This window comes from Leptodactylus fuscus, chromosome 2 (assembly GCF_031893055.1).
Source record: "Leptodactylus fuscus isolate aLepFus1 chromosome 2, aLepFus1.hap2, whole genome shotgun sequence".
Classification (NCBI taxonomy): Eukaryota; Metazoa; Chordata; class Amphibia; order Anura; family Leptodactylidae; genus Leptodactylus; species Leptodactylus fuscus.
In genome coordinates this window covers 103,449,530-103,475,762 of record NC_134266.1, presented here as the reverse complement: position 1 = coordinate 103,475,762, position 26,233 = coordinate 103,449,530, and the positions used below count along the sequence as shown (strand labels likewise).

General features: G+C 42.7%; 1 protein-coding gene across 1 annotated transcript in view; it reads right to left on the bottom strand.

Moving 5' to 3' along the window:
• CACNA1S (calcium voltage-gated channel subunit alpha1 S) overlaps positions 1 to 26,233 on the bottom strand; it is a 676,496-nt gene that overhangs the window by 291,452 nt on the left and 358,811 nt on the right. The window contains exons 25-28 of the mRNA XM_075263101.1: positions 21,221 to 21,422; positions 20,960 to 21,118; positions 17,541 to 17,651; positions 939 to 1,022 (exon numbers count right to left, since the gene is read on the bottom strand). Of these exons, the coding sequence (XP_075119202.1) occupies positions 939 to 1,022; positions 17,541 to 17,651; positions 20,960 to 21,118; positions 21,221 to 21,422 (556 nt within the window). The remainder of the gene's footprint in view (positions 1 to 938; positions 1,023 to 17,540; positions 17,652 to 20,959; positions 21,119 to 21,220; positions 21,423 to 26,233) is intronic.

The window sequence follows — 26,233 nt, the reverse complement described above, 5'->3', positions numbered from 1 at the left end:
AAAACATGTTTGAACTTTGTGATAGGTGTAAGCTGACAAAAAAGGACAGACATAGATGGCCTGTTTGCACAGCAAGCGCATGCAGCTGATATTTACAACACTGGGCTTGCAACCACCACTGAAACAGAACAGCCCACCACTGGGAGCAAGAACAGTCTGTGAACAGAAAAACACAGCAAAGCTTAACAGATAAAGCTATCTAGTAAATGAATGGTGACAAAAAATAGGGATAAACTTAGGCAGTACAAATGCCATACTGCAGCGTAACCAGGAAAAGAAAACAAAGAATATGCCACTAAGGACAGATAGGGTAGACACTTGTTTTCATGTTCTAACTTTTATGATCTCCAATCATGTTCTTTAGCTTGCAGAGGAAAAAGACTGAATTAAAAGAAAACATGCATTATCATTGTAAATGTAAGTGCTTTTTTTTATATATGCTTTACATTGGGATTGAAATTCTAAAATCATTTCAATGACCCTTGCTTTTACTCAATCTATTACTACAGGTATGCAACATTTAGAACACTTGGACACTTAGAATTTAAAAGTATTTTATATTGAATTGAAATTAGAAGATAAAATAATCCTAAAATATATAACTAAACTGAAAAGATACCAAGGGTTGAGATAACAGCAAACTACTGACTGTAGTAACTTCAACAGCAAAAACCTATTGTAGAAAAAGGGTCTATATTCTCATGATGATAATAATGGTTATTTAAAATCACATAGCTGCTTTACTGAGGATCCATAACTAACATAACTATCCATAACTAAAAGTTTAAAAATAACTTAATAAAAACAAAATTTAAAACCAAACAATCAATAAAAATGCAAAAATTATTAGTTTGTATAATGTACTCTAAATCTAGAGCTAGAACTTACTTGGCTCCTAATTAACTTAAATAAGATCTGTTTTTGAAGATATGACTTACATCAATCTCACTGAGGATAACATCAATTACACTGCCTATAACAATTAGGAAATCAAAGACATTCCAGGGATCCCCAAAGTAACCCTAAAAAAAAAAGACATTGTATAAAACAGATATACATGTTTGATTTAACATAATGTAATTTATTTAATATAATTTATATACATTGAATTTTTTGTAATATTCCTGAAACTACCTAAACTCTATGGACAAAAGAGAAATGTTCAGTTTCTTGGGCTCACCAATGAAAATTATTCTGGGTGTCTTCTTTCCATCTAAACAAAACAAATGCACATCTACAGCACTGTATACTTTGTTGCTATGTTTTTCAGCTCAATACATAACAACAACAAGGTCTAATATGTCACTTGTCAATTAACATATAAGAAATAGAATATGGATGTTCCAAAGGTGCAAATGTGGCCCTCTTGTGTTAACAGGCCATTACAGTGAGGTAGCCTGGTGCCACCAGAGGTTCCTATTGAGTCAAGACCAGCATATACAGTAGCTTTGAATAATATGAGTGAACAACAACAAAAGCAAACAAAGGCTTAGATAAAGGTGAAAACCCAATTGCTGATAATGAAAAATTGTCAAAAGACAGGATCACCATAAAAATATTGTATTTATTAGTAATCAAATATAAAAAACAAAACAAAATTGTAGTTCATATACATATCAAAAATACTGGCTAGATATAGGAGGACCAACACACCACAAAATACGGTAAGTGGCAGGCAACAATAAACAGTAAAATATAAGCAGGCAAAAGTGTAACAAAGTGTATAAAACAATAATATTATAATAATGTGTCAGCTAGCTGAAAAGTATATGCACAAAAATAAATAAATAAATAATATAGTAGCAATACCCCTTGATAGAGATAGAACTCAGTGTAGGCGCATAAGGGAATACACACATGTGGCTATATACACAAGTGAAAGCATGGTAGCTAAATAATGAAGTGAGTGCAAGGCTGAAAAGACATTATGAGTAAGGCATGACATAAAGATTAGAGATGAGCGAACACTAAAATGTTCGAGGTTCGAAATTCGATTCGAACAGCCGCTCACTGTTCGAGTGTTCGAACGGGTTTCGAACCCCATTATAGTCTATGGGGAACATAAACTCGTTAAGGGGGAAACCCAAATTCGTGTCTGGAGGGTCACCAAGTCCACTATGACACCCCAGGAAATGATACCAACACCCTGGAATGACACTGGGACAGCAGGGGAAGCATGTCTGGGGGCATAAAAGTCACTTTATTTCATGGAAATCCCTGTCAGTTTGCGATTTTCGCAAGCTAACTTTTCCCCATAGAAATGCATTGGCCAGTGCTGATTGGCCAGAGTACGGAACTCGACCAATCAGCGCTGGCTCTGCTGGAGGAGGCGGAGTCTAAGATCGCTCCACACCAGTCTCCATTCAGGTCCGACCTTAGACTCCGCCTCCTCCGGCAGAGCCAGCGCTGATTGGCCGAAGGCTGGCCAATGCATTCCTATGCGAATGCAGAGACTTAGCAGTGCTGAGTCAGTTTTGCTCAACTACACATCTGATGCACACTCGGCACTGCTACATCAGATGTAGCAATCTGATGTAGCAGAGCCGAGGGTGCACTAGAACCCCTGTGCAAACTCAGTTCACGCTAATAGAATGCATTGGCCAGCGCTGATTGGCCAATGCATTCTATTAGCCCGATGAAGTAGAGCTGAATGTGTGTGCTAAGCACACTCATTCAGCACTGCTTCATCATTCCAATACAATGCATTAGCCAGTGCTGATTGGCCAGAGTACGGAATTCGGCCAATCAGCGCTGGCCAATGCATTCTATTAGCCCGATGAAGTAGAGCTGAATGTGTGTGCTAAGCACACACATTCAGCACTGCTTCATCACGCCAATACAATGCATTAGCCAGTGCTGATTGGCCAGAGTACGGAATTCGGCCAATCAGCGCTGGCTCTGCTGGAGGAGGCGGAGTCTAAGATCGCTCCACACTAGTCTCCATTCAGGTCCGACCTTAGACTCCGCCTCCTCCAGCAGAGCCAGCGCTGATTGGCCGAATTCCGTACTCTGGCCAATCAGCACTGGCTAATGCATTGTATTGGCGTGATGAAGCAGTGCTGAATGTGTGTGCTTAGCACACACATTCAGCTCTACTTCATCGGGCTAATAGAATGCATTGGCCAGCGCTGATTGGCCAGAGTACGGAATTCGGCCAATCAGCGCTGGCTCTGCTGGAGGAGGCGGAGTCTAAGATCGCTCCACACCAGTCTCCATTCAGGTCCGACCTTAGACTCCGCCTCCTCCAGCAGAGCCAGCGCTGATTGGCCAGAGTACGGAATTCGGCCAATCAGCACTGGCTAATGCATTGTATTGGCGTGATGAAGCAGTGCTGAATGTGTGTGCTTAGCACACACATTCAGCTCTACTTCATCGGGCTAATAGAATGCATTGGCCAGCGCTGATTGGCCGAATTCCGTACTCTGGCCAATCAGCACTGGCTAATGCATTGTATTGGCGTGATGAAGCAGTGCTGAATGTGTGTGCTTAGCACACACATTCAGCTCTACTTCATCGGGCTAATAGAATGCATTGGCCAATCAGCGCTGGCCAATGCATTCTATTAGCGTGAACTGAGTTTGCACAGGGGTTCTAGTGCACCCTCGGCTCTGCTACATCAGATTGCTACATCTGATGTAGCAGTGCCGAGTGTGCATCAGATGTGTAGTTGAGCAAAACTGACTCAGCACTGCTAAGTCTCTGCATTCGCATAGGAATGCATTGGCCAGCCTTCGGCCAATCAGCGCTGGCTCTGCCGGAGGAGGCGGAGTCTAAGGTCGGACCTGAATGGAGACTGGTGTGGAGCGATCTTAGACTCCGCCTCCTCCAGCAGAGCCAGCGCTGATTGGTCGAGTTCCGTACTCTGGCCAATCAGCGCTGGCCAATGCATTCTATTAGCCCGATGAAGTAGAGCTGAATGTGTGTGCTTAGCACACACATTCAGCTCTACTTCATCAGGCTAATAGAATACATTGGCCAATCAGCGCTGGCCAATGCATTCTATTAGCTTGATGAAGCAGAGTGTGCACAAGGGTTCAAGCGCACCCTCGGCTCTGATGTAGCAGAGCTGAGGGTGCACAAGGGTTCAAGTGCACCCTCGGCTCTCCTACATCAGAGCCGAGGGTCCGCTTGAACCCTTGTGCAGCCTCGGCTCTGCTACATCAGAGCCGAGGGTGCGCTTGAACCCTTGTGCACACTCTGCTTCATCAAGCTAATAGAATGCATTGGCCAGCACTGATTGGCCAGAGTACGGAATTCGGCCAATCAGCGCTGGCCAATGCATCCCTATGGGAAAAAGTTTATCTCACAAAAATCACAATTACACACCCGATAGAGCCCCAAAAAGTTATTTTTAATAACATTCCCCCCTAAATAAAGGTTATCCCTAGCTATCCCTGCCTGTACAGCTATCCCTGTCTCATAGTCACAAAGTTCACATTCTCATATGACCCGGATTTGAAATCCACTATTCGTCTAAAATGGAGGTCACCTGATTTCGGCAGCCAATGACTTTTTCCAATTTTTTTCAATGCCCCCGGTGTCGTAGTTCCTGTCCCACCTCCCCTGCGCTGTTATTGGTGCAAAAAAGGCGCCAGGGAAGGTGGGAGGGGAATCGAATTTTGGCGCACTTTACCACGCGGTGTTCGATTCGATTCGAACATGGCGAACACCCTGATATCCGATCGAACATGTGTTCGATAGAACACTGTTCGCTCATCTCTAATAAAGATTAATAAATGAAAGACTTTGAACACAATATATTGCAAAAATAATAATGAATATGCCTACCAAAGACCGGACCGCCCGACGCGCGTTTCACCACGGATGGCTTCATCAGGGGACAACACTTAACTGTTTTTTGGGCTTTAAATAGTATCATGCCTTTAATTAAAAAAAATGCAGAACAGCTGCGAGCGCAATACTCATTGGTGGCAATGGAGACAGCAACTAGAACCAAAATATGCTAGTGCGAGTGCACCAAAAGAAAAATTGCGCGTCGCAAGAGGAAGGGATGTTAAACTATCATAACGATCCAAGGCTTAAAGTGCACATGCGCCGAAGAGAAGAGCTTACCATCGCGGAAGACAGAGTGCTATAAGCAAAAAGCTGGAAACACAAAATTAGGCATGGATAAAAATGTAACGAACTAACAAAAACACGAATCAAATAACACTGAAGTAAAGGTCAACGCTAACAAATAGTTAAACCATACTAATGAGGGAGAAAGAAGCTGAATGACATACAGAGAAAATATGAAGGAAAATCACAATAAAGCTATTGATAAAAATCACAGAAAGAACACAGTACATATAAGTGTAAGAAGTTTAAGTCACATGAAACAGCTAAGGGCTCGTTCACATCTGCGGCCCGGCACTCCGTACTTAGGTTTCCGTTTCCTGCCTAAAACACAGGCAGGATACGGAAACCTGCAGGAGTCTCTCTCACCCATTCATTTGAATGGGTGAGAAAGCTGTCCGGCCGTGAGCGGCAGTGAGCGTTTTGCGCTCTCCGCCACGAAACCGGGTTTTATAATCCGGACACAGAGTCGGACATGCAGTACTCTGTGTCCGGATAAAAAAATCCGGTTTCGCGGCGGAGAGCCTAAAACGCTCACCACCGCTCACGGCCGGACCCGGTCTATGGTTTCCGTCTTCTGGCATGCAGAAGACGGAAACCATAGAACGGAGACCCCAAACGCAGGTGTGAACCCAGCGTTAGCTGAGCATATGATATAAAAAATGCACATGGGGCTGCGCTAAAGCATAAAAACTGCACCCAATGTGAATAGGTACCTAATTACTAGAATATTACTAGAATATAAAACACAAGAAACAGCGAAGCTGAGCATATGCAAATGGGGCTGCAGTAAAGCATAAAAACCGCACCCAATGTGAATAGGTACCTAATTACTGGATGTGAATTACCCAATGCGAATAGGTACCTAATTACTAGAAATATAAAACACATGAAACGGCGAAGCTGAGCATATGCAAATGAGCTGCAGTAACGCATAAAAACCGTACCCAATGTGAATAGGCACCTAATTTCTGGAAATGTAAAACACATGAAACAGCAAAACTGAGCATATGATACAAAAATAGGGCTACGGTGATACATAAAAACCACACCCGATGTGAATAAGTACCTCAGGTAAAAAAAAAAAAAAAGGTGAAAAAAGAAGGTGCGCAGTGATGGGTGAAGGAAATAATAAAGAATAATAAAAAATAAATAACGATTTAAACAATAAATAATTGTGATATTCAATTCAGCTTCTTCGGCGATTATGCCATTTTATTGAATCCAACAAATTGTATGGAAGTAAGGAGCGTTGACACATGAAGGGTAACTCGATTCACCTATGAACTGTAAAAGAAAACCTGATTAAAACTGATAAAAAAAAACAGTTAAGTAAATAAATAAGATAAAAAAAGAAAGAAACTGCTGAAAATGATCACATAGGGTGGAACGACAGGTAAGTACGAAAAAAGGTTGGAAAAAGAAAATTAAAACTTAAAGAAAAGAGGCAAAGCTTAGTGATTCATTGAGACCTTTAGGAGATACCATATCAAGTTCAAAAAGTTCCATTTGCATTCTTTTTGTGCAAGTAGTTGGCACCAATTACCTGAACGGGAGTTGATGTTGACTCTGTCAATGGCCCAAACTCGTAGCAATGAGGTGTCACAATTATGATGCAGCTTAAAATGTTTGGGAATTGTTTTCAATGTTTGTACATCGGTACAAGACCTGGCATTTTCTACGCCAATGACATGCTCCCTGACACGTCTGCGTAATTCCCTAAATGTTAGTCCAACATAAATCAATTTGCAAGGACACACGAGGAAATAGATCACTCCAGATGATTGACAGTTGAAAGGGAATCTAATCTCGTATGTGCGGGTTTTGTCTGAGTTCCAAAAAATATCACTTGTATCAATATTACAACATGCCACACAGCTACCACATGGTCTACATCCATTCCTTGGAGGGCTTGAGCCAAAGATACATGGTTGGGGAATGGGACGATAAAGACTCTGAACAAGCATATCCCGGAGGTTGCGACTGCGTCGGTAAGTAATTGCCGGTCGTTTTTTGACGTAAGAGCAGACAATCGGATCTTGAGTCAGGAGATGCCAATGATTACGTAAACCATGGTTAAGTTCAAAACTACGAGATGAATAATTTGTAATATAGCGAACCAGATTATCATTGGTGGCAGAATTTTTTTTCCGTTTTTGTAAAGTGTTACTGAGATTAGTAGATCCTGCTCTCCTGAAACCATTTAGTATATCATCATCCTGATAATCACGGCTACGGAAACGATGACTTAAGATATGAGAAGAATTGAAAAAAGCTGTATCCGTGGAGCACAGTCTCCTTGTGCGGAGAAAAGACCCACTGGGATACTTTTCACCAAGTTGCCAGGATGTGAAGAACTTGCGTGCAATAGGGAATTCGTAGCCGTGGGTTTGCGAAAAATATCAGTATTTAGATTTCCATCTGCTGCGACTTTTATACCAACAGCCAAAAAAATCGAGTTCAGAAGAACTGAATCTGTAGGTGAGAAAAATGTTTTTGTCATTGTTGTTCAGGATATTAAAAAATAATTCCAATTCGTGACTACTGCCCTGCCAGATGACAAAAATGTCATCAATATATCGACCCTAGAATTGTACCTGGTCGATAAAAGGGGGAGGGTCAGAAAGAAAAAGTGCATTCCCAAAAACCCAAAAATAAATTTGCATAAGAGGGCGCACAAGACGCCCCCCATTGCTGTGCCCTGTGACTGTAAATAAAAACAATCTTTAAAAGTGAAAAAATTGTGTGTTAAAGAAAATTCTAATAATTTCAACAAAAACTCACCCATAGGTTCTTCAATATCAGACATAATGAGAAAAGCGCGGACGGCCTCAAGTCCGACATGGTGGCGAATGGAGGTATAAAGGGATTCTACATCGCATGTGACCAGTAGCATGTTGGATTCCAAGTGAATACCGTCAATTATGGATAAAAAAAAAATCGGAGGGGTCGATATATTGATGACATTTTTATCATCTGGCAGGGCAGTAGTCACGAATTGGAATTAATTTTTAATAACCTGAACAACAATGACAAAAACATTTTTCTCACCTACAGATTCAGTTCTTCTGAACTCGATTTTTTGGCTGTTAGTATCAAAGTCGCAGCAGATGGAAATCTAAATACTGATATTTTTCGCAAACCCACGGCTACGAATTCCCTATTGCACGCAAGTTCTTCACATCCTGGGAACTTGGTGAAAAGTATCCCAGTGGGTCAATTTCTCCGCACAAGGAGACTGTGCTCCACGGATACAGCTTTTTTCAATTCTTCTCATATCTTAAGCCATCGTTTCCGTAGCCGTGGTTATCAGGATGATGATATACTAAATGGTTTCAGGAGAGCAGAATCTACTAATCGCAGTGACACTTTACAAACGGAAAAGATTTTCTGCCACCAATGAAAATCTGGTTCGCTATATTACAAATTATTCATCTCATAGTTTTGAACTTAACCATGTTTTGCGTAAACATTGGCATCTCCTGACTCAAGATCTGATTGTCTGCTCTTACGTCAAAAAAACGACCAGCAATTACTTACCGACGCAGTCGCAACCTCCGGGATATGCTTGTTCACAGTCTTTGTTGTCCCACTCCCCAACCATGTATCTTTGGCTCAAGCCCTCCAAGGAATGGATGTAGACCATGTGATAGCTGCGTGGCATGTTGTAATATTGATACAAGTGATATTTTTTGGAACTCAGACAAAACCCGCACATACGAGATTAGATTCCCTTTCAACAGTCAATCATCTGGAGTGATCTATTTCCTCGTGTATCCTTGCAAATTGATTTATGTTGAACTAACATCTAGGGAATTACGCAGACGCGTCAGGGAGCATGTCATTGGCGTAGAAAATGCCAGGTCTTGTACCGATGTACAAACATTGAAAACAATTCCCAAACATTTTAAGCTGCATCATAATTGTGACACCTCATTGCTACGAGTTTGGGCCATTGACAGAGTCAACATTAACTCCCGTTCAGGTAATTGGCGCCAACTACTTGCACAAAAAGAATGCAAATGGAACTTTTTGAACTTGATACGGTATCTCCTAAAGGTCTCAATGAATCACTAAGCTTTGCCTCTTTTCTTTGAGTTTTTCTTTTCCTTTTCCATCCTTTTTTCGTACTTACCTGTCGTTCCACCCTATGTGATCATTTTCAGTAGTTTCTTTCTTTTTTTATCTTATTTATTTACTTAACTGTTTTTTATCAGTTTTTAATCAGGTTTTCTTTTACAGTTCATAGGTCAATCGAGTTTCCCTTCATGTGTCAACGCTCCTTTCTTCCATACAATTTGTTAGATTCAATAAAATGGCATTATCGCCGAAGAAGCTGAATTGAATATCACAATTATTTATTGTTTATTTTTTTATTTTTAATTATTCTTTATTATTTTCTTCACCCCTCACTGCGCACCTGCTTTTTTCACCTGAGGTACTTATTCACATCGGGTGTGGTTTTTATGTATCACTGTAGTCCTATTTTTGCATCATATGCTCAGTTTTGCTGTTTCATGTGTTTTACATTTACAGAAATTAGGTGCCTATTCACATTGGGTGCGGTTTTTATGCTTTACCGCAGCTCCATTTGCATATATTCAGCCTTGCTGGTTCATGTGTCTTTTATTTCTAGTAATTAGGTACCTATTCACATTGGGTGCGGTTTTTATGCTTTACCGCAGCTCCATTTGCATATATTCAGCCTTGCTGGTTCATGTGTCTTATATTCTAGTAATTAGGTACCTATTCACATTGGGTGCAGTTTTTATGCTTTAGCGCAGCCCCATGTGTATTTTTATATCATATGCTCAGCTTAGCTGTTTCATGTGACTTACACTTCTTACACTTATATGTACTGTGTTCTTTCTGTGATTCTTATCAATAGCTTTATTGTGATTTTCCTTCATATTTTCTCTGTATGTCATTCAGCTTCTTTCTCCCTCATTAGTATGGTTTAACTATTTGTTAGCGTTGACCTTTACTTCAGTGTTATTTGTTTTGTGTTTTTGTTAGTTCATTACATTTTTATCCATGCCTAATTTTGTATTTCCAGCTTTTTGCTTATAGCACTCTGTCTTCCGCAATGGTAAGCTCTTCTCTTCAGCGCATATGCACTTTAAGCCTTGGATCGTTATGATAGTTTAACATCCCGTCCTCTTGCGACACGCAATTTTTCTTTTGGTGCACTCGCACTAGCATATTTTGGTTCTATTTTATTTATTTAAAATTTTATTTTTATTGAAGAGAAAAGTTTTCATTACAAAATAATAAGAACACCAAAAAAAAAAAAATAAGAACAGTGGGTACAAGAGGAAAGTAACAATGCTCACAATCAGCAAAGCGGAGATAAATGACATGAGACAGCATTCTCAACATCCGTCGCAAATCGGAAGGGGAAAGCCGATAGGAGCAAGGGGTAGAAAAGAAGAGGGGGAAGGGATAGAGGAAAGGGATGGGGCACAGGGGGAAACATTTCGTATGGAAAGATAACTGAAAGAGAAAAAAAAAAAAAAAGAAACAAGGGTAAACCAAGATAACTAGAGCATAAAACATTTCCGCACATCTTAGAGCAAATCTTAGAGCAAAACCCTAGAGCAAACTGGTGCATTTCCTGCAATGATCATAGGTCCGGCAGGGGTGAGGAAGCATGGTGGCTTCCCGTCCCAGCGAAAAATCAGCAACCGAGGCCGGTCAAGGGTTCAGGACAGATGAGGGCAAGGTCTGTACGGAAGAGTCTTTCCTTTTTTCCATAAAAGTGAACCATAGGGCCCATCGAGAGCGAAAGCTTTGGAAAGTGTGATTTCTGGAGGCCAGCATCTGCTCCAAGGTGAATGCCAGGTCAACATGGTGAATCAGCTCCCCTATTGTCAAACAGGGTGCAGATTTCCACTGTCTTACAATCATTAACCTGGCCGCTAGTATTATTTGTCCCAATACTACTTGCATATCTGAGGGAAAGAAGCCAGTGTCCAAGAAACAAAGGGCGAGACTTGGGGAAGGTGGAATAGGGAGACCCGCCAGCATAAAGATAAATTGAAACACAGCTATCCAGAATGACTGGATTGAAGGGCATTCCCACCACATGTGTAAAAGGGTTCCTATGAGCCCGCATCCCTGCCAACAGAGTCTTGGATGGGAAGGATCTACATGCGCCATCTGATTAGGAGTTATATACCAGCGTAACATAATCTTCTGCGCCGCTTCCCAATGAGATGCACCCTTAGACACCCGTCTAACAAATCCGCAGGCTTCATACTAATCTGGCAGAGATATAGTTCTCGAAAGGTCAGCTTCCCACCGGGAAAGACAGAGGGGCTTAACCTGGCCAGAAGGGGTGGAGAGGAAAGAGTAGAAGGCTGAAGTGCCTCCTTTGGCAGACTTGACCCGGTTCCACAGCCTCAAAGCAAGTCTGGGGAAAACAAGACTCGTGGCTCCCTGAGTCTGCAGAAGATGTCTAATTTGTAGGTATTAAAAAAAATCCTTATGAGGGAGATTAAACTCTTCCCGTAGCATAGCAAAAGATTTAAAACAATCATCAACAAATAGTTGTCTAATCTTACGTATACCCCTAGCTATCCACCCCCGAACTCTCAACTGTGGAAGGAATGCCGTCACATAAAGAAGAGGTAGTTTCAGTAGAGGGGCCAGATCCTCCAAAGAAGTACGTGACAGAAAAAGCTTCCATGCCCAAACTTAAGTCCGAATGCTCAACAAGGGGGCTTGCAGGCAATGGGAGCCAAGGGACCTGGGACGTACAAGGCTCATGAGCGGGGAACCCAGCATAGCCTCCTCAATCTCTGCCCACCTCCAAGTAGTAGAGTTGCTCCACCCAACCCGGAGTTGATCTAAGACCGTTGCCACGTAGTATTTCTTAACATCCGGGACCCCAGCCCCCCCGCAGGTCCAAGGCCTAGATACAACCTGGAAGCGAATTCTGGATTTCTTACCCTCCCAGATAAAACAAGACAATATACGTTGTAATTTGGCTAAGTAGGAGTCGGGGAGGGGAATGACCACCGTACGAAACAGATACAAAACAAGAGGTAGTATCATCATTTTAACAATGGCAATTCTAGCCGCCCAGGAGAGCATTGGTTTAGAGTAGGAGGCCAGAAGAGACGACACCTTAGATAACAGTGGGGAATAGTTAGCGGAAAACAGACCGGAGCTTGATGCTGTCAAGGAGATACCAAGGTACGTAATGCAGTCACTTTTCCACTGGTAGAGAAAACTACGGCAGAGTTCAGCCCGCAGGAGAGGGGGGATTATAATAGGCAGGATTTGGGATTTAGAAGGGTTCACTTTATAATAGGAAATTTTTCTAAAGCACTCAAGGACATTGGTGGCAGCCAGTAAGGAAGGGCCAGGGGAGGACAGGGCCAAGATAACGTCATCCGCATACATCCCGATCTTATGCTGTTGATGGCCTACATTAATGCCCTCAATACCCCTATCCATTCTAATATGCTCCGCCAGGGGTTCCATTACTAAAGCAAATATTATAGGGGAGAGGGGACAGCCCTGACGGGTTCCGTTGGAGATGGAAAATGCCTCAGACAGGAATCCCGAGGACAGACCACGAGCAGATGGGCAAGAGTATAAAGCCAATATGGCATATTTAAATACAGGGTCCATGCCAAACTTGTCCAAAAGTCTATCCAAGTAATGCCAGTGGACCCTATCAAAGGCTTTTTCAGCGTCCAGAGCTAAAAGCAGGGACGAGGTTCCATCTCGTTCAGCTTTCTGAATAAGATCTATAAATCTGCGTGTACCGTCCGGGGGCCTACCTGCCTAAAACAAATCCCACCTGATCAGGGTGAATTAGCCGAGGAAGGATATGTAATAGACGTTAAGCCAAAATCTTTGCATACAGCTTGACGTCTACATTCAAGAGTGAAATAGGCCTAAAGTTAGCGGGGGTGGTAGGAGATTTACCCGGTTTTGGGAGAGTAACTATAGTAGCCGAGAGCATTTCCTCCGGGAACTGTTGATTCTCTGCAGCTCTCCTGAACACTCTGAAAAGGTGGGGAGAGACAATCTCTGCAAACGTCTTAAATAATAAATCCCCGAAAAAACATCCGGACCGGGAGATTTCAATGGTTTCAATGAGGCTATGGCACCATGGCCCTCCAACAAAGTGAAAGGTGCGGCCAAAGACCTAGATTACTCAGGAGAGAGGCATTCCTTTTACACGGAATGTAAAAAATTGTCAATCTCTTCACCGGTAGGCTGATACGTCTCCGGGTCATCCCTGAGATTATATAGGGAAGTGTAGTAAGAGCGGAATTGAGCACAAATAAGTTGTGGGTCCACAATCTTTTCGCCTTGGTCATTTAGCAGGTAAGCTATACGTGACTTAGGACGAGCTGGTTTAATCTTCCTAGCCAAGAAAGCGCTTGCCCTATTATTATGTACATATGCCTGGCACTGAAATCTCTTGAAAGCTAAATCCAGTTGGTGGGCAAAAAGACCCTGTAACTGTAGCTGACACTTCCTAATCTCAGCAGAGGTGATAGGAGAATGACTGGATTTATTGGACGCAGACAAGGAGGTCAAAGTACGGAGCAGAGCATCTATGTCCCTAGAACGATCCTTCTTAGCCCTTGCACAGGCCTGGATAATTATTCCGTGCATATAAGCCTTATGAGCGTTCCATAAGATGTGCGGATCCGGGGTGGAGGGGGCGTTAAGCGAGAAATACTCAACTAGGGCTTCATGAATACGGTTGCTATAAGAGGGGTGGTTCAGTATATATTCGTTCAGATGCCATTGGAAAGGTAAGGCAGTGGCGAACTGTTCACGGAGGGTTAAGGACACTGGGGCATGGTCTGACCAAGTCATTAGTCCAATACAAGACGATTCCGTCTGCATCAGGCCAAGCTTGTCCGTCAGGAAAAAGTCTATCCTGGAGTAGGAGGAGGATGATGGTGAGAAAAAACTATAGTCCCTCTCACCGCCATGCTGGCATCTCCAAACATCGTACAGTCCTTGGTCGAGCAGAGAGGGGGATAAAGCGGGAGAGTGTCTACATGGGTTAGAACTATCTAGGGAGTTATCCACCAGACAATTAAAGTCTCCTCCTACAATTAGCATGCCTGTGGCAAAGGAACGTATTTTACTAATAACAGACTTCCAGTATGACGACTGAGACCTATTGGGAAGATACACTGTAACCAGGGTATACTTAACATTATTAATTGTGCAATTGAGGCCCAAATACCGACCCTTAGGATCAGATAGTACAGATTCCAGTGAGAAAGCTACCGAATCCTTAACAGCTATGAGTACCTCTTTGCGCTTGGCCGCACAGGAGGCCTGAAAAATACGAGGAAAGGAAGGGTTGGTAAATTTGGGGCATTTGTCCCTGTGGAAATGAGTCTCCTGAAGCATAAGAACGTCGCAACAGAGGCGGCGTGCCTCCTTCCAGACCGAACTCCTTTTATAGGGGCTATTCAATCCCCTAACGTTAAGGGAAGAGATGCGTAGGACCATTGCAGAGGCTAAGGGATTGGCGGTGAAGCGTAGCTAAAGGAAATGCACCAGAATTTACTTCAAAGTTATGCGGAGGTACATAAGTAAACCAGATAATATTCCAATTAATAACTGGCAAACAAATCGCCCAGTCATGGACGAGATAACTGTAAGGACCTAAGGTCCACTCCGACAGAAATAAGTGGCAAGTTAATGCGAATCTCCAACCACTTGCCAGTCCCTGGATACATGCTGGGGACGGGCGGTGATACCCGATTCCAAGGGGGGAGAGTTCTCAGAGATCAGACGCCATTTGCGAAGGAGAGCCATCCCTGCATCCACCGAGGGCACAGAGTGAATCACTCCATTCCGGGGCACCAGGAGCTTAGTGGGGAAGCCCCAGCGATATCTAATGCCTTTGTCTCGAAGAATTCTAGTAATGGGCATGAGATCGCGCCGTGCCTGCATAGTAGCAGCCGACAGGTCCGGATACAGAGAGATCGATTGAAAAGGGGCAGGAAGAGAGCCACATTTGTGAGCTTCGGTGAGAATAGAGTCTTTAACTTGATAGAAATGGACTCTAGTGAGCACATCTCTGGGGGCCTCAGCAGGAGCCGAACCAGCTTTAGGAATACGGTGTGTTCTATCCAGGGTAAGCTCAAGCTCAGTGAGGTGAGGCAGGATTTTTTTGAAAAGGCGCTTTACGTAAGCTGGCAAGTCCTCAGCCACAATATCTTCGGGGATACCGTGCAGCTTAACGTTATTTCGCCTAGAGGGATCCTCAGCATCAGCAGCTTTAATTTTTAGCCAGCGGACCTCCGCCTCAAGGACATTATGGGCATCAACAAGTTCGTTGTGTGCAGTAGAGAACTCACCGATCTTCCTTTCAATATGGTCGGTGCGTTCCCCTAAGGCGTTAATATTGCTTTGTAATTTGCCCACCAGGGAAGCAACGTTTTTGTTAATTCCTGATTGGAGAAGCATCAACATCCCCTTCAAAGTGTCTCAAGTGACCGGGTCCGAGGTCGCCGGAAACTCCGAGATGTCGGAATGGCTGAGCAAAGGAGCTTCCCCAGACGTGGCGGACACATCGCAGCCATTCTTTTTACGGGCCGGACCCTTGCTATTCGGGGAACCTTGAGGGGATGAACTTGAGCCCCTCTTTCCACCTTCCACCTGTGGGCAGCGGGAAACCACGGAGTGGGTGGCTGGCATCTCCGGATATGGTGTATGGTGTAGAGGGTTTTCCTAGTTGAGAGAGAAGGTGAGGAGCCCCCCCTGGTGGTGGAGTAGGGGCTCAGCACTCACAAGCAATTCCACACAATAATGTCCAATACAGCGTAGAGGGTCTTTTTAGTGGAGGGGGAAGGTGAGGAGCCCCCCCTGATGGTGGTGTAGAGGCTCAGCACTCCCTTCTCCCCTCAGGCTCATCTAACAGAGATAACTAACAAAAATGTGACAGTCCAGGCCAGAGCTCGATCCTGCCAGGAAGAGTTGACTGAGTAGCTGAGGGCTGCTTATAGAGAGACCCAATGTCAGAGGTAAAGTAGTTAGGTGCAGGTGTATCCAGCAGAAGAAGTAGGACCAGGGGAGTAAAGGGCAGGCAGGTATTCACAGTTCTAACAGGCCTGCAGGGGTCTCGGAAGGCAACTAAGATGCGCAGGGCTTGTCACAGATGCCAGGCAGCAGGGATCGAGGAGGAAACAGCCGCAGCGACACAGGAAGATAAGGATGCCTTTTCGAGGTTGGACCAGACATCTATCAAGGTCACCAGCTCACTCTGTCTAGGTCAAGGATGTTGGCGCGGCTTATCCAAGATGGCCGCTGAGCGGGAAGCCGGGCCCAAGACGCCAGGAACAGTCGGGAGGAAGGTAAGTCAGCACTCCGTGGGTGGGCAGCAGCAGGATGAAAGAAAGTCCGGCCCAAGCAGGGTTACGTGCCGCCAACAATTGTAAGCCACGGGAGCCGGTGGCAAGTAAAGGTAAGTAAAGGTAGGCCCAAGATGGCCGACGTCCGGTAGTTGGAGCAGGCCCTAAACTTCACCCGCTCGGGCAGGCTAACAGTGGGTAAAAAAAGTAAAAGCACCCTGGGCAGATGCGCAGAGGTACGGGGGAATACCTCAAGGTGTCAGAGGCAATGTTCGGCACCAGATAGAGCCAGATTTGTGTGGATTAACCTCCGTGGAGCAGGGAGCTCCGCCACACACGTCCCTCTCCTTCAGCAGCTAGCCACGCCCCCCATATTTTGGTTCTAGTTGCGGTCTCCATTGCCACCAATGAGTATGGCGCTCGCAGCTGTTCTGCATTTTTTAATTAAAGGCATGATACTATTTAAAGCCCACAAAACAGTTAAGTGTTGTCCCCTGACGAAGCCATCTGTGGTGAAACGCGCGTTGGGCGTTCCAGTCTTTGGTAGGCATATTCATTATTATTTTTGCAATATATTGTGTTCAAAGTCTTTCACTTATTAATCTCTGTGTCATGCCTTACTTGTAATTTCTTTTCAGCCTTGCACTCACTTCATTATTACCGTAAGCTACCATACTTCTGTATATGGCTACATGTGTGTATTCCCTTATGCACCTACACTGAGTTCTATCTCTATCAAGGGGTATTACTACTATTTTTTTTTTTTTTTTTGTGTGTGTGTGTGCATATATTTTTCAGCTAGCTGACACATTATTATAATATTATTGTTTTATACACTTTGTTACACTTTTGCATGTTTATATTTTACTGTTTATTGTTGCCTGCGACTCAATGTATTTTGTGGTGTGTTGGTCCTCCTATATCTAGCCAGTATTTTTGATATTTATATGAACTACAATTTAGGTTTTTTTTATATTTGATTACTAATAAATACAATATTTTTATGGTGATCCTGTCTTTTGACAATTTTTCTTTTGAATAATATGAGGCAGAATACATATTTTATGTATGTATTCTAGCTAATTGCATGCATTTCAATACTGGTATTCTGTACACACTCACCTTGGCTTTGAAAGCTGCTAATTTTAACAGCATTTCCACTGTGAAAATTCCAGTGAACGCTACATTGAGGATGTCCGACACATGACTAAATTCAGAAGTCTGCCCGTAATGCTAAATAATGGAAGACAGATGATTTAATCATATTTAAATATTAAGTACAATTACATAGTACATGTATGTAATTTAGAAATTTACTGCCATTGTAATTTAAGTGAAGTTAATTAACTTTACATTATAAACCCAGTTAGTGTATATGTGCTGTACACCCCCTTAATACAAAAGTTTGGCGTACAGTTGTGTCAAATTCAGGATTAACCATTTGGGCATATTTTGCTGAGTCTTTGGCTTTAAACTTTCGAAGCACATGTCTACCTTCTATACTGTCACACAGTCCTCAAAAGTAGGGCCGGCGTCAGCACCCAGTAAACCCGGGCAAGTCCTGGAGCCCCAAACTCCTGAGGGGGCCCACTTGGGTGCTGACTGCAGAGGGGGTGGCTGCCCAGGGCCCATCCCCGAGCCGTCATTAACACTTCTAGATCAGTGCCTACATACAGATAGGTGTCACGCACCCTGGAAGTCACCACTGAAGCCTGTGGGTGGACCTTAGAGGTCATGTGGGATTTGTTGACACAATGTTACATTGACAGCTTTATGATGTCAGTGCATCTGATATGACCCCAGCCAGAGGACAGAAGAGTCCTCACATGACTCCCCCAAGGAGTCTATACTGTGCGATACTGGCTCAGGGGTTGTCTGCAGAGATTATCAGTGGCTCTCTCATGCTTTGTATTGTGTAAATGAAGATTAAAATCTGTTGATACAAAGCACAGTAGCCCCGGGAGCCGCTCTTGATCACTACCCACAGTCCTGAAGTATGGTATTAGTAAACTACTACAGAATAAAGATGGGCTAACCTCTCAATATTTGTTTAGTGTTCGGGTTCGCCTGCTTGTGTTCCTGATTAGAGATGAGCGAACAGTAAAATATTCGTTATTCGTTTCGAATAGCCACTCAATATTCGACTATTCGAACGAATATCGAACCCCATTATTATAGTCTATGGGAGAAAATGCTTCGTTTCAGGGGATCCCAACATTCGACTCAGGAGGGTCACCAAGTCCACTATCATACCTCAGCAAATGATGCCAACACCTCTGCAATGCAACTGGGACAGCAGGGAAAGCATGTCTGGGGGCATCTAACAACCCCAAGTCACTGTTTTACCCCAATATCACAGCCTATCAACTACACACTTTCCACACTCAAAAAAAACCTCTATCAAAGTGGTAAAATACCTGGAAACCTTTTTTCTTCCCCAAATGGAGGGACACAAATCCAAATTTAAGCTCAACAAACATTAACAAGCACCCCTTTAAATCACATTGCTCATGACAACCACAGATGGAATAGGCAATGGGAAATCCATCAGTACCCACCCTGAACTGTCATTGTGGAGGTGGATGTGTGTGTGTGTGTGTGTGTGTGTGTGTGTGTGTGTGTGTGTGTGTGTGTGTGTGTGTGTGTGTGTTGTGGTAAGACATCCAAAATTCACTTTTATGGCCCTTAAGGTGAGCACTTCCAAATTAAGTTAGAGGCCCTTAAGCTGAGCTACCAGCAGCCCAAAGACACGCCCCGTCCACAGGCCCACCCCGGCCCCACCCACAAGAAGTGGGTAGTAGATCTTTTGCCTTGGTCATTTTATAAAGTGGCTCACATGTTGAAAAAGTGTGAGCAATCCTGGCTTAAAACATAGTGTAGAACATTTTTAGGGCTCCCAGGAACATATCTATCCAATTTCTAACTTTATAAGGCAAACAAAGCCGATGTTATGTCATAGTGAAAAGTGACGTTATTATACTCTGGGGTCTTTTAAGACCTCAGAGTTTAATAAAGGGAGGCCAAGGGATGGTGAAAAAAAAAAAAAAAAACTCGTTACATCTTTGGCCCTCCTTGTAGTGTTTGCACTCTTCTGTGACGTCATTGGCCTGGGGATTGCAGCCTGTAAATTAAGCCACCAACGGTCACATGAGCATGCCGAGGGGGTGGCATTTGGTATGTGCAAGTCAAAGCTGAGGCCGGGCAGATAAAGTCACAGAAGAGTGCCAAGACTTCATCAGGAGTGTGCAGGACGACACAATGAGGCCCAAAAAGGTAATGGAAGGAGAGTATGATTTTTTTTTTTTTTTTTTTTTTTTACCTCCCATTCCGGCCCTCTGAAGAGACCTTAGAGTATAATAGCTTCACTTTACAATATGACATAACTTCAGATGTGTTTGCCTTGTAGAGTTAGAAACTAGCTAGATAGGTTCCTGGAGCCCTAAGCATTTTCTACACTATACAGCAGCGGCCATTTTGGTTTGTCTGAAGCAAATTTCCATTTATTTGGTTTCATAAAAAAACATTTTGGTATATTTAGTTTGAACTCTGCTTAGTACGAACCAATTTTCGTATCTGTACTACAGAACTTGTGTGTAGTGATTTAAGAGCAGAGGAAGTGGTGTAGCTATAAGGAGTGCAGTTGCTACCAGGCCCTGGAACCTGAGAAGACCCCAAAGTTCTCTCTGTAACATAAAATATTACTCTATACTAAATGGAAAAAGGTAGAATGGGAGAATTTGAATAGAGGCCCAGGAGCTTCAAGTAATACCAGAGGGTTCATATGCAGGATCTCTGAAGAGATTGTCAGGTCCTATGTGCCAATGAGAGATTGTAGCTTACAATCTAACCTCTAAACCCGAAAGCTAAAAAGTACACAGGGACACAGTGGGGATCAATCTCAAATCTCATGCTAAGGTAAATAAAAAAAAAAAAATTGCCTTCCAGGACATAGGTTTTTGAAGAAAATTAGCTATGATGATACAAGCCCTTCAAATATGAGCATAACATGATAACAAATCCAACTACATTTTGAACCATAAAAAGAGGGTATTTTTTGTATAGACATTAAGTTGGCTTTTCAGTTTACCGAGCCTAGTGACCACATAGTTAATACACTACAACTGTAGGGCACACTTTCTATGCAATGTAGAGTACCACTGCAATGTTTAGATGCAGTATTTTTACTAAAATATTAGGGCAGATTTTCTACACCATAAACTTACACCAGTCTAAAGATGTGTAACATTTTCAAAGTGCTGTATGGTCTTTAGATAATTCTATCCAACTTTGCAGCACCTCTTGTCATATTTTCAAACAAGTCCCCTTACCAGTTACACTATGCTCCCTAGTTGTGTGAGGCATAGAAAGCGCTTAAAACCCATAATAAATGCAGTGTGAGGCATATACTAGTCTTTTGGAGCAAATTCACCCAAAATTCTGGTAACTGGGTATTTCTTTGGCTTCATAAATCATCCTTATTTGTATTTAAAAGTTTACAGAATATTCTAACAATTAATTTAAATTAAGAAATAAAGCATTACCTGCATTCCAAGGCTAATTGTGTTTAACATGATGAGTGCAAACATCAAGTACTCAAAATACGAAGATGTAACCAAATACCAGACTTTGTACTGATGAGGGTTTTTTGGGATATATCGCCGTAGAGGACGGGCTTTTAGAGCATACTGAACACACTGTCTCTGTTGGACGACAAAAATCCAATTATGTATTATGGGACATCATTTTTAGTAGAATATGACAATTAAATATAGAAAACTATAAAAAAAAAAAATTCCACTTACTTGATTTTTGTTCAGTTCACAGTTTTTATATTCCTGCTCTCCTTGTTCTTGAAAAGTTACAATCACAAAGCCCACAAAAATATTCATCATGAAGAAAGCAATGAGAATTATGTAGATAATGAAATAGACAGCAATTTCAATGCGGTAATTATAAATAGGTCCCACATCCTCTGTGTGTGAGTCTATAGCTCTGTATAGTAACCTGAGTAAGTAAAATAAAGAAAAAGTTTCCATATCAGTGCAGTGACTCTTTTTACATATTCAATAGTGAAACTGTACACATTAAAGGTTGTTGACAAATAAAACAAGGGCTGAGGCTTTGCAAAATAACCTTTAACAAGATTTAGAATAAAAAAAGCTAACTTTGCTTAATTTATTGTATATTGCTATTCTGAAATGAGATGCCTAAGTTTTCAGTTAAGTTCTTTATTTTAACTCAGTTTAGATGAGGAACAATATTTATTTTTGGTTGAACAAGTTTGGTATGAACTACAGTTTAAAATGGTGGCCCCAGAGTGTGAAAGCACAGCATTTTTTGTTGTAGATTTTGCTTTGTTTTCTTGAGCCAAAGCCAGGAGTGAATTTAGTTGAAGGTAGAAGTAGAAGTACTTCTTAAATACTTCCCATTCCTTTTGTAGTCACTCTTGGCTTTGGCTAAAAAAAAAAAAAAAAAAAAAAAAAATGCTGCAAAATATGAAACAAAAAAAAGCTGTGTTTCCGCAACATGCTGCCTTAGCCTTAGTACTCCTAGGAAACTATCTATTCAATCCAACCATACACTGTGCTGACAATTTTTAAACATTTTAAGATGCTTCAAAATTACCCTTTTTTGGGGAAAAAGGTACTTTCCTGTGTTTTTTTAGAGACACATGACAGTTATTGTCAGGACACGGAGTCGCCGCGGTCTCCTTGCTGCGCGGCGTCTCCCCGGGAGACGTGTTAAGAGTTCTGTTGGATGCGCTTAGGTGATTAAGGGTTAAATCTTTCAGTACTCTTTGCAATGGCAAAAAGTACTGCCATCATAGGTTTTGGGTGTGTTTTTCTCTACTGTTATTTAAACCACACCCAGGCTGATATCCTTGCCAGCCATTCACTTTGTGTTTCCCTGGTCTCCTGCTCGGTCAGATATCCTGTCTTAGTTATCAGGTTCCAGACCAAAACACCCCATGTGATCTCAGTCTTGCTGGTAGCACAGAAGCCACTGCCACTTAGTGGAATCCACTGATAGCCTCAAATTTAGACCAAATTAAACCAAGTTTATGTGAATGGACCCTAATGGGTAAAGGGGTTTTCCCCCTAAAGCAAGTTATCTCTTATACATAGAATAGGGGATAACTTGCAGGTCAGTGGGGATCACTGAATGAGCAATGATTCTGGGAAGCACATTCAGCTTCATTCATTTCAAAGAGAGTGCCAAACATAGCACTGTACTTCAGCTATCACCAACACTCCCATTGAAATGAATGGAGCAATGCGCATACTTCCAACCATCACTCCATTCAGCATTCTCTTGATTAGTGGGGGACAGATCCCCACTGACCTGCAAGTTTTTCCTTATTCTATGTATAGGAGATGATGAAAACTCCTTTAAATAATAATTGCAATGTGATGTCCCCTACACTTAAAGGGTACCTGAAGAAAAGGTCATCAGTATCATATAAGTCTACATGATAGGTCATCAGTATCTTATCAGTGGGTGTTGGACACCGGGACCCCACACCGATCGGCTATTTCAGCTGCTGGCAGCTAGATACAAGGTATACATCTAATAGCAACTAGGCTCCTACTCAAGTGAATGGGAGCGCAGTTGCAGTTCCCAGGAGCCATCAATACTGTGTCTGGACCCGCAACCTGTACACATCTTATGATTCTGTACATTGCAATGATGGCATTGGAGAACTGCATCTCTCGTTCACTTGAATTAGAGCTGAGCTGCCTCTAACCATATTCCTCATATACAGCTTCAGGCAACTGACACAGTTGATCAGAGTGGGTCATTAGTAAACATTATGTTCAGGTCCTGGAGAACCACTTCACCTTGTTCCTAAGGCGCCACATTTCAGAAGCACGGCATTTCTTGTTTCAGATTTTTCTGTATTTTTATGAGCCAAAGTCAGGAGTGGATTAAACAGAAGGGAAATGTCTAAGAGCTTCCTTTATATTTCCAATCCTTTTAAAGCTAGTCCTAATTTTGGTTTAAAAAAAAAAAAAAAAAAAAAAAAACAACAACAAAAAACAGCCTCATCCTTAGGCTAAAGCCCCACGTTGCGGAAATGTAGCTTTTTTTGTTGCAGATTTTGTTGCGTTAGGGTGCATTCACACTAAGTATACATAAAGCACATTCATGTAAAGCACGTTCAGAATCAGCGCATACAAAGCAGATCCCATTCATTTCAATAGGAGCAGGCATACGAGCGCTCCCCATTGAAATGAATGGGCTGCTTTTTTCACTACGAGCGCTCCCATTGAAGTGAATGGGAAGTGCTCGCGTGTACGGCTAGCTCAGCTCATTCCGAGCCGTACACGCGAGCACTTCCCATTCACTTCAATGGGAGCGCTCGTAGTGAAAAAAGCAGCCCATTCATTTCAATGGGGAGCGCTCGTATGCCGGCTCCCATTGAAATGAATGGAAACTGCTTTATACGCGCTGATTCTGAACATGTTTTAACGTTCAGAATCAGGCAGTGTATCAGTAGTGTGAATGCACCCTAAGGGGGCATTCACACTACGTATACTGAAGCTTATTCTGAACGTAAAACACCGTAAAGCAGCTCCATTCATTTCTATGGGAGCCGGCATACCAGCATTCCCCATAGAAATGAATGGGCTGCTTCTTTCACTACGAGCACTCCCATTGAAGTGAATGGGAAGTGCTGGCGTGTACGGCTCGGCATGAGCAGAGCTTGCCGTATATGCCGGCACTTCCCATTCACTTCAATGGGACTGCTCGCTGTGAAAGAAGCAGCCCATTCATTTCTATGGGGAGCGCTCGTATGCCGGCTCCCATAGAAATGAATGGGAAGTGTTCGGCAGCCCTGCTGTAACGCCGGCGTGTACGGCTGTGATACACGCTGGCGTTCCGTAGTGTGAATGCACCCTTGGGGTGTATTCACATGAAGTTTTTTGGCGAGTTCTATAGGTTCCGCTAGCGGAAAAAAAGCTTCCTTCAGGCAGATTCCACCTGCAAAAACCAATGCAGTCAATGGGTGGTAGAAAATCCTCGTGGAATTGGCTAGCTTGCTAGTGGTCCACTCACACAGAGTTTTCTGGTCAGGAAAAAATCAGCTTCAGGAATTAGGAAATGTTTTTTTCCCTCCAGCAGAGTATGGACCTTGAAAAAAAAAAATGCTAGTAGTTTTTCCATGTGATTTTTGCCAATTCCACGCCCAAATACGCGATGTGGATTTTCTGCCTCCCATTGACTGCGTTGATTTTGCAGGCGGTATCCACCTGAAGGAAGTTTTTTTTTCCGCTAGCGGAAAAAAAAACGTAAGCAGAAAAGAAAGCTAGCGAAACCCACAGAACTCTATGGGGAGGCATTTTTTCCACATGGATGCTGACACGGATTCAGCGCGAAAATCCTCACCAGAAAAGTCTGTAAATGGACCTTTATAACTTCTACCCTCTGCTCAATCTACTCCTGGCTTTGGCTCAAAAAAACGAAGCAAAATCTGCAACAAATAAAGCTGTGTTTCTGCAATGGCTAATTTCAGCAGTCAATCAACCATTAAAATATTATTAATGTTCGTTCGTGAGTCATGATGAGCAACAGCAGATTTTACCTAAAAAACTATTGGTCCTGCTAGGAATTTATGGCCAAAAATATCAGTACTTGGCATGATCAGTTGCTTTTGGCAGTCATCAGCCAGTTTGCACAGACTCACTATCAATAATTTATGAAAACTGTCATAAAGAAAAATGGTTTTCATTGCCCGCAGCAACCAATTACAGCACAGCTTCCATTTTATAGTGCCTTTGAAAAATGGAAGCTGTGCTGAAATTGGTTGCTATGGGCAACTAAAACTATTTTTCCTTATGACACTTTTATCATTATCAGACAGTTTAGTTGTAAAAGGTATCAAAACTTAAAGATGTCTAGTGTCCTCTGAGATAAGTCCTTTGATGGACTCTGGCACACGATCTCAGCGTGCAGTGAAGCTTAGGGCAACATGTGCCCAAAGTGTAAAGCACGTGCAACCTTTGATTCCTAAGGCCTGGTTCATATCTGTGTTCAGTATTTCGTTCGGGGAATCCATTCGGGGACCTCAGAACAGAAACCTACACACATTAAAAAGTGGTTACCTAAGGAAACCACACAGACCCCATAGACTACAAAAGGATCCATATGTTTTCTGCACGGTGTGCACACAAGTCATGCGGAGAGAAAAGTACTTTGTAGTGATTATGTGTTTTAGATCACTCCTTGAAATTTAGGGCCGCACTTGTCAACTTTCCCAGGGCTCACTTTGTTTAAAACCGGCCCTGCTCACTCCTGAAACCACAAAAACACTTAGACTACGGTAAACACCCTTCTCCATGGCCTCCTTGCAAATACACTCGCCCCCCTCAAGTCCATCATAAAGCTGCTCGCTTAATACATCTCTCCATGCGTTCTTCATTGGCTGCTTCCCTTTGCCAAACCCTTCACTAGTTACCTGTTGCCCAGTGAATAGATTTCAAAATACTAATGCTGACATAGAAAGCCATCCGCAACCTGTCCCCTCCTTATACCTCTGACCTAATCTCCTGCTACCAGTCCTCATGTAACCTCTGATCCTTCAAAGACCTCCTACTCTGCTCTTATTTGCTCTTCACACAACTGTCTCCAAGATTTCTCTTGTGCATCCCTCATACTCTGGAACTCATTATCAAGACACATAAGACTTACCCCGACAATCACAAGCTTCAAGAAAGCTCTGAAGTCTCACCTATTCAGGAAGGCCTGCATCCTCCAATAACACTACAGCCACCACATCACCATCTGAACAGCCTCTCCCTTCATCTTCTTTCTCT